Raw genomic sequence first — 9965 nt, forward strand, 5'->3', positions numbered from 1 at the left:
GCTTATTAGAAGATATAAAGAAATTTTCGTTTGTATATTTCGTGTTTGTAATAGGCAAAAAATTTTAGGGAATAATCGAAGTGGAATATTTTCAAGATATAAACAAGAGGAAACTTGCCTAATTTCTTATCGATCGATGAATGTATGAATGTATGTGATATGAATTTTGCTTCTTCTTTTATGAGATTTAACAGCGGTTCCCAACCTGTGACATTCTTTAAAATATTTTTCTAACGAGATTTATTAAATTTTAATGAACGTCGGAATGAAAAATTATCATTTCTTGATAATTATGAGAATATAACGAGGGCAATATATATATATATAGTTAATCAATTTAAACCTTGTTTCATTCTTGAAAAATACCTTTCACTTAAAACCTTGGTTTTTTACTGGCTATACCTTTAACCGAGAAACCTACAAATAAATATTTCTTCTGAAATTTCAGAAGAATTTTTAGATTATAAAAATATCATACATGATTCAATAAATTTAATATAATATAATAATAATAATAATAATTTAACATAATCATTTACATCATACATTACATACATTAAAAAGGTTAAGTTAGACTGAGTGAAAGTGAAAGGGTTTGGGAACATGTTACAAGTTCCCAATAAATTTATCTTATGAAACAAATTGAAGAATACAATAAAATAATCAATAGCAAAGAAAGTCATTTTTTTGTTATATTATCGGTTAGAAGAAAATTCTGCTCCTATTTACCTATTTGGTGAAAATAAACTTTGTATAAATAAGCATTTGCTAGATAGGATGCTGTTGAATCACGTTTCTGATAATTCAAAAGTTGAATCGTTAAGACTCTGCAACTAGTATCGCATTCAATGTGAAGAAAATAAACGAGATACGAATACAAGTGAATTAAAAAGTCAAGGATACTAGGGAAAGCCGTTCTCCGAATATCAATTTACCTTGAATCTGCAATAGATCGAATGTATTGAAAATTATTATATTGAGATTTTTCAAATTTTTTTTTTTTTTTTTAAGTGTTCAATTGAAGATGCAATTTTAAATTATCCAAGAAAATTGCTTCGAATGATTAAAAGATTGAGAGAAAGCCATCTGGAAAATATAAAAAAATGGTGAATATAATCTTGCTATTCTGAGAATTCAGAATTTAAGGTTTAAGAAATAAGAATTGAATATATCAGGTTAAAAATCAGGATTTTCTGCATTTCTTATTATATGAATAATTGAAACAAGAAGTCAACAATAATGGACATACCACAAATCTTTGAGTCAAGAATACTTTGATACAACAAACAACGAACTCGTATATGAGAATCTTTTTAGGTCTCTATCCACTTTCATCACTTGCATCACTTGAGTAATCGAGTTTATTAATGAAAGAAATTTAGATTCTGGAAATTGTTAGCATTATTATTATTTATTTTTACTTTATTAATAATAATTAATAATAATATGAATTAATCTTGATAATTAGCTTGGAATTTTCTTTCGTCGAGCACAATAAAGGAACAATAAATAAGAAAGAATTAAAATAAATTAAAATAAATATGCAAGACTTGACAACAAAGTTTGCGAACTCGATAATAGTAAAATTACTGTGTACTTTATTGTATTGAATGTCACCATTTTCAAACTTTCTATTTTTTGTAAACTGCTTTTGAGAAGCTATGCCTTGTCCACTTTCAAAATTGACTTTTTTCTTTTTGGAAGGAAATTTCTTCAGAAATGTTATTTTTATCATTATCTGTCCTTAATATTCCCTTAAGGAGAGTTCTGATTAGATTAGATTGAAAAATATTTATACATAAGTACAATTAATAATATTTAAATTATATAAAAAAAAAAAATAAAAAATAAATAAATTCTTCCGTTTACTTACAGTTCATAATAATCATTCTTCAGAAATAAATAAAAAATATTGAACGATATTTTGATGATCATTTTTTTCTGCACGATATTTTTTTCTGAAAAAAAAAAAAAAAAAGGAAATTGAAAACTCAGAATCTCAGATCAAAGCACAATACTTTACCATTTTTGATCATTCTTTTTTTCGAGCGTTTTTGTTCACGTAAATTACGTTAGTTACCGTGGTTTTCATATCGTGGTCTCGTTTTCGTTGCAACCGGTCGCTGGTCCAAATGTGCAACGTGATGTAACCCAAGCTTTTGTGCAGACGCACCGCAATACGATATCGCCACGACCCACCGACATCTCGGTTTCTCCACTATACACAACCAGGTTGATCCTTGTGACCGTGTTCCATGCAACGAACGTCGCGCATATAACGAGATAAAAATGAAAACAAAACGAAAAAGAAAGAGTGAGTGAGTGAGTGAGTGAGCGAGAGAGAGAGAGAGAGAGAGAGAGAGAGACGAAAAATGAAAGAGGGGGGGGGAAAAAAGAAAAGTAACGGATACGAAGAGAAAAGATCGAATGCCTGCACTGAATCCAAGATCATCCAAGTCAATTGAAATTTATTCGAAAATATATGTGTTCATTCTTGTGTGATTCGTTGTTATCTTATCGCAGAAAGTGACCTCTCTCTCTATAAACCTATTGAATAATATCACCCCACATTATAGTGTATGTGCATTAAACTCGGTCAAGGCACTAAAAGCAGCATTTAAGAATTATATTGAACCCCTACTATACTAACGAGTGACGTTTCTAGAAAGATGGCCACTTTTATTAATGATTTTAAAGAGGAATTTTGACCACGATTTCGACAAGTCCATCAAATTTTCTAAATGCAGAATTTTGATTTCATGCGATTTTGATTAATACTCATAAATTCTTAAATATATATATATATATATGAAATACTAAATAAAATATTAAAAACCGACACGATTGGAAAACTGATTTTATTTTTATGGAAGGAATATTATAACCAGATAAAGAGAATAAAGATATAAACGTTTTTCTGATGAATTGAATCTTTCCTTTTGATTTATTATTACGTTTTTTGAATTTTGAGTTTCAATTTCGTTCCATAAAAATATCATCTGCAAATGAATTAAATGCTTTCGAACTTCAAAATAAAAGATATAATAATCATTAAGTTTCCTTTTATCGAAATTCCATGCTATCTCTTCAACCAAATAATATGTTCGAGTTTAATGGTTCGTCCCCTTTGCTACGCTTTAAACGCGTCCTTAGTTGCAATTATCTTAATTAGAGTTTATAAACGACGACAATCACTCGTTTTGTCAGCGAAAAATTGCTCTTTCCTCCTTACTTTTCGACCGAACCGCTTCACGTGCATCGTCCACAATAAATCTTACAAGTCTCCTCGTCACCTGTGGTTTGTTCAAAAACCGTGACCGCCATTCGATGCACTCGATCGCGTTCCACGAGAGTTGCGTTCTTCCACGTCGAACTAGACTTCCCTCGTCAAATTCTTCCTTCTTATTTGTAAATCTATTAATTGGAAAGATACATTTAATAATAATATTTATTTTATCTTTTCATTTGGAAGAATTTTTATTTTATTAATCAATTTTTACTTTTTTATATATTTATATATATCAGAGGTTATAATACCTATCATGTATTTCTTTAAAGAGGTTAAGTATGCTTTATATTATTTTTCTTCCTTATATTAATGATATCATTAAATTGTTTATTATTCTCTTATATTTTTTGCAAAATTCACAGGATACGCTATTTTCAACAGGAAATAATTGAAATTAAATTTAGCTAGTTCAAGGTAAATATATTTGAATCGAAGTTTTAATTTCTGACGCTTTAAACATAAAGAAATTAATATCCTTTCACGATTTAGAGAATTGTGTCACTTTTTTTTTTTTTAATTACAATAATGCATCTTTTACTATTTCCCAATCGACACAATGGAATCATACTTAACGTCTCTAATATTATTCATCTCCTCCTTAGTACCAACTAATGTATCTGACCTATTTAAAACCGTAAAGCCTTTGATATTATATAATTTCAAATATTCCGTTGATCATTATTCGTAAGCGATCATTTAACCAGGATGTGTTTAAACGGCATTTCCTCCAGGATCTTTTAGAAACCAAGCATCGTAAATTATTCTCAGAATTCACTCATGAACTTACGTAAATTCGTTTGAAATTCAAATTTCAACGAAACAATTATTATTTGCACAATTAGATCTACGGTAAATTTAAAATAAGTAACTCCCAGATAAAATAAAATCGTGAATTTTATACTGTAATATAAAATATATAAATATAATACGTTTTTAAAGTTATGAAATATATAAAGTAAATAAAATTTAATACCTTTTAAAGTTATAATATAAATATTATACCAATTCTATTCTATCTATATGATAATCTACGATATGTCCATTAGAATTCAAAATTTTGTTACAATGATTTATAATACAATAAATTCTTTCCTTGAATTCTAATATATATTATTAAATTTTTCCTTGGAGCTCCTCTTAACGTCTGTCACTGTACTTTCACGAGAAGAAGCGAGCAGAGCACCGATATCGTTTGTATTCTTGAACCCTGTCAAACCGGTTTTCACGAGACTCCATTGGGTTGAGAACCGCTGTAGGTCAATCGTGTCAATTGTGATGAATGTATGTCGACTCTGCTCGCAGTCTGGTCCTTGTAATTCTTCGTGCTAAATTGTATAATCTGTCATAGTGCGTGTAACATGCATCCAATAACGTGGATAAAATAGTAATGAGAATTGTGTACCGATCGAGAGCTTGTTTTTATGGATTTCTTTGTTCTTCGAATTAGAATAGGATTTTCATTCGTCCTCTTTTCCATCAATGTATAATATAATGCGACAATGATAGCAATTGCAAATTCACCAGTTATCTGAAAAAAGAATCTATATAAGAAAATAGAAGAAAATATTTATTGCTTTTTTTTTATTAAAATTTTTATCAAATTGTCATAAATAAATTGTATACTAGGAAGTATACAATTTAATGCATATTTTTTATGTAATAGGTTTTTCATGGTATCATTTTAAATGTAGATTTATTAACAACTATATTTGATGTTATTTGATATTATTAATTATAAAGAATATGTGTTAGCTGTTACAAAAAAATTTATAAGTTCATTGATCTACTTTCTGTAATTACTATTAGTTTAATTTTTTCTTTTCTTTTTTTTTTTTTTTACTACTTTTTCCTATTTAACCTTAAACAAAATTAAAATGATTATATAGAAAATTATTTTCTAATTTTAAATTTACAAAAAAAATAACACTTCTAAATTACATTGATTACTTATATCAATCATACATTAAAAAAAAATTGTAGTGTTAGCAAATTTTTTAATGACCAATTTTCATCAACGTTTTAAAATTATTAAATTGATTAACAAACATTTATTAATACTATAATACTATAAGAGTTTCTTGAAATATCTTGTTTAAGTTCTTAGTACGAACGAATAGCAATTGTAATCGTGATATTTCTAAGAAATTATCAATACAAGGTGTATATGTATATCTGTGTGATATAAAGAATACTAATTAAAATTTTCTTATTATTTTATCGCTGATTAAACATTCTGAGGAGATTCTACACGAGCTAAAAATAACTGATAATGCAACTCATGTAAGACATAACTTAATAAGCGGTCACGTTCATAATACATCAGCGATAAAAAAATCATTGTAAGCTACCTAGGTGACAGAAGAATAAATGTTTGAATAACAATTTAAACAAAGCTATTCAAAAATTAACTTTAATTTTTTAACCATAGTTGCTACTAAAATAGAGAAAATTTGATAAATTTGGATTTACTGATATAGATTATTTTTCATCTACTTATCTTATTTCGTAATTTTAAATATTATTTTTCTATTTATTATATTCTTTTTATTATACTATTATATTTTAAATTTAAATCGAATTTAAACCAAAATCGAAAAATAGAAAAGAATATTAATAACAAATACATACAATATTTCAGTAATAAATAATATTCAATTCTTAATAAATATGTACATTTTAAATTTCAATAAAAATATTTGTAATTTTTAAAAAACTTTTTTAAATTTTTAAAGCTTTTATCTCCGTACACAAAATCAATATAGAATATAAAATTAAACTAAAAATGCAAGATTGTTTCTTATATATATAACATCAATTTAATATTTATTCTTTAATGAGAAAGAAAAGTAATAGAACTAGTTGCTGTTTGTAAAGTGTACTCACAAAATTGTTGTCTAAATAAAGCAAGTGAAAATTACTGGTCAACCAAGGATACGTTGAATAATTATCCATGTTGGTAGATAGAAAGAAGGAAAAGACTGGGACTTATAAGGACACACTTGATCACGTTGTATCCGAGTCGGTCCGATGTGTAAATACCTTACTCGATGAGTGCACGTTAACCTCATTATCCATGCACACGTGGTCTCTGAATCTCTGGACGTTCACTGTAACCACGCCAATACGAGACACACATTGAATAAAGATAGAATCTTGATACAACAGCACCGTTGTTTATTCATGAATTTCCACGTCGTCTCGAATAACTGAACGAATACAAGATACTATTATACCTATACAACTTATCCGAAAGATTTCTTAGAATTAATTTTTGAGAAAAAAAAGTTAAAAATTTGACTGTTAACAAATTTTACTTTGAAAGCAACAATATAATCATAGTTGATTAATTTTGTTATTGAAAAATAACATGCAATGATGCCATTCATCTGTAGCTACTGTGGCTCCACTGATAAATTGTGGTTAAGGATATAACTACAGTGGTAGTCAATGTGTTAATATTTCGTGAAGACTTTTATGGATAACATATTAGATCAGTCGTTTTCATTTTTTTTGAATTATTATTCAAAATTTTTTTAAAAATAAGTATTCTTATGATGTTAAAACGAGGCATTACTTGATGTTTACTTTTTTTTTTTTTTTTAGAAAACACGCATATCTTTAACAGAGGTACATCGATTGGTCATTCAAAATCCTATCACGAAGAGTACAAGAGTAAAATACTGGATGAAATACGAAATGCATTCTTATTCTTTCTGTATCCTTCTTGCTTCTTGAAACGTTTTTAGAATATTTTACTCATTGCCACCAATGAAGAATGCCATTTATGCTGCTAATGAGTTTTATCGTTATTTTAATTGTTTTCGTTATAATTAATTTTGGCTACTTTTCATAAAAGTAAGTCTTAATTTGTTTTTCTTCTCTATAAGATACTAAATAATAAAAGACAAGTATATAGATTATTCTATAAAAATTCTATAATAAATTTTATCAAATAACATAATAATTTAGTTTAAGAATTTTGAAAAATCTGCTTAGGATCTATAATTTATATTTTCTTTTAATCTTTATAAAGAAGCTTTGTGCTTAATATATCGTCAAAATGCAAACAAAATCAGAAGTAGATAATATTGTACCTATTTTGAAAATATTCAATTGAATAGATTTTATCAATCTCTTCCTGGCGCGAAAACTTGAACTTTCTTTCTGTTCCGCGAAGGAGCAACATATACTTTAATCGGAAATTCCTTTCAACTGACGAACGGCAGTGACAGGTTTTCTGAGCGAGTAGATAATAAATTTACCATTTCGTGAGTCAGTCTGACTGGTTTTGAAAGTGCATGTGTGTGTAACAGTACGAGAATATCAACGATAGCCTACGGATCATTTATTGCGATATTTCATCAGATTTCTATAAATTACAATAAAGATATAGCTTCGAAACTATTAGCGAAAATAGAACTTATAGAATGAAACAAAAGTGTCTGAAGAATATAAATTCTAATTTTTATGCTTTATTTCTTTCATCTATTCACTGTAGTTCAAAATCTTTAGTTCAAGATATTTAATTTTTTCTTTACTCTTTTAGACAATGATTCTTAATGTATGGCTCGCTACAAACTACAAAAAGATTATATAAATCACATTGAAAACTAAAAATTTATTTTTCTTTATTATTTTATTCTTCTAACAAATGGATTCCAAGTATTTAAATAATGATGAACATTTGAGTTAATGAATTTTTAATTACTGTTGAATGACATATATTATAATGCGTAAATAAGTTCTTAATGACATTACTACAAAATAATCTTGAAATTCATGAACTTTTGTAAGGATAATTTAATAGTAGTTTTTTACATATTAAAATTTAGAATTATTAAAGAAATTAAAAAAGATAACCTCAAAAAGAATAAAAGAAAAATATTAAGTGCAAAAATATAATATTTATTTAAAATTATTTAAAATTATTAAATATGATATATTAAAAATATAAACATATTATACATCAAATGTTTCAAATTTCTATAATTATAATACCAGATACGAAACAAGTAAGATGACCAGATTCAATCATTTCAATAAAAAATATAATACTAAAAATGTGTCCGATAATTATCGGAACATTTGCATTAAATGCATGCGTATGTTACGATCATCAAAGAATCTTCCGTATGATATGCATGTTCTCTTTTCTCATGCACAATTGTCATTTCCCGGTTGTGAGAGAGAACATAATGGACCATGTTCCGGTTGCGATGACTCTTCTTTTCATAAAAGGAGAACAAAGATCTCGTAATTTGATTTTGCAATTTATCTCTTGATCCAATACGCACGATTGTTTAATTATATTTCATTTTTTATTTTTAACTCAGTCTTCATTTTCCTCAATATATTTAATTTTTAATCTCAAATCATATTTTTCTTATTTTATTTTATTCTATTTTATTAGTATTTTATAGTTTATTTCATCCTTTCGTTTCGTTTTTAAGGTTATATTTATTGCAAAATATTATTAATGTATATAATATTTAATATAAGTTATAAATACATAAATAATACAATGATTTATAGAAATATAATTTTTTAATACATTTTGTACTCTATTTTTCTACGTTATTCTTATAAATTTTCTTACCATATACAGCAGATTTTCAAATATTTTCTTAATATCAGTTCCCGATAACGAATTAACAGTTGGGTAATCAGTTTTTTTATTAGTGTCGATGATACAACTCTCTACCGACATATGTTACAATCTTTTGATAAGTCTTCCATTGCCACTATTAAGATGAATTAATATCTATTTAAATTCCATCCTTTTTTTCCAACAATTTTTCTTTTTGAAACCATCGTTACATCCAATAATTCTAGAAATCGAAACTAAACTCGTTATAAAGAAAATGATATTTATGATTTCCAAGGCAAATCTGAAGGAAGTTGTTACCAATCCTTGTAAGTATTTTTTATCATTTTTTAATAATAACTTCTAAGAAAATTAGTATATCTTAATATGTTATTGAAATTCTAAATATATTTATTATATTCGTACAATTGACTTGAAAATGAGGTTAGAAAATTTACAGATGAACGTAAATGGATTAATTTAATGATAAGTCACGTTGCAAAAACCAATCAACTTCTTAAACGATTTAATAATTCCTATTATTGTTGAACAGCTGAAGAGGTCAGTTTAATATAACCCATATTTACTTGTATACATAACGGTGCATATAAGTGCACTCTAATCGAGATGTTTCGAAGGAAGATACACGTTGAAAAACTTAAAGAATTATGTAACTTCTATATTATCTTCAAAATTATATATTGACTGTGTATATATATATATGACTTTTATATATTTATGTATATAACTTTTAATATGCATAAAAATTTTGTACACAAATAAGTAACTAAGATAATATATAATAATAATAAATAAAATGATATGATAAAATTAAATGGATGTATGTAATTATATTTGTATTTGAAAAAATGCAATATTAATTTTCCTCAAAAATATCAGTAATTGTAAAACAAAATTTTTATTTATATATTTATTAAAACACAAACTTCTAATATTAATAATTTTAAAATATTTAAATTTTCATTTTATTTTATTCTTTTTACAACATATATATATAACAAATTTTTTTATTTTTATAATAAAAATATTATTAAATACATAGATATTTATTTATAATGATTATAATGTTAA

The 9965-nt window shown here is 26.1% G+C and overlaps 1 protein-coding gene and 1 long non-coding RNA gene across 8 annotated transcripts; one reads left to right on the forward strand and one right to left on the reverse strand.

The window, feature by feature from the left end:
• Positions 1-1392: 1392 nt before the first annotated feature.
• On the reverse strand, positions 1393-6886 carry LOC147657264 (uncharacterized). 7 transcript variants are annotated; one of them, XR_015292899.1, is made up of 8 exons: positions 6604-6697; positions 6173-6495; positions 4692-4817; positions 4263-4614; positions 3912-4189; positions 2081-3414; positions 1874-1958; positions 1393-1754 (listed from the first exon to the last, which is right to left on the reverse strand). XR_015292899.1 is itself a non-coding variant. In XM_086911036.1 (4 exons), the coding sequence occupies exons 2-4, from the start codon at positions 6362-6364 to the stop codon at positions 4390-4392; spliced, it is 387 nt and encodes a 128-aa protein (XP_086767162.1). In that variant the 5' UTR covers positions 6365-6495; positions 6604-6886; the 3' UTR covers positions 4166-4389. The 7 variants fall into 7 exon arrangements, 3 of the variants coding, with proteins under 3 accessions (XP_086767162.1, XP_086767161.1, XP_086767163.1); XR_015292898.1 differs by having other exon boundaries at positions 3538-4189; XR_015292900.1 differs by having other exon boundaries at positions 3538-4189; positions 6329-6688.
• Positions 6887-7908: 1022 nt separating this feature from the next.
• On the forward strand, positions 7909-9709 carry LOC147657265 (uncharacterized). The gene is made up of 2 exons (XR_015292902.1): positions 7909-9202; positions 9427-9709. It is a non-coding gene; the product is annotated as an uncharacterized LOC147657265 (long non-coding RNA).
• The last annotated feature ends 256 nt before the right edge of the window (positions 9710-9965 follow it).

The sequence above is a fragment of the Apis florea genome, unplaced genomic scaffold (assembly GCF_048593485.1).
Source record: "Apis florea isolate Af1SG1 unplaced genomic scaffold, ASM4859348v1 contig_3203_pilon, whole genome shotgun sequence".
NCBI lineage: Eukaryota > Metazoa > Arthropoda > Insecta > Hymenoptera > Apidae > Apis > Apis florea.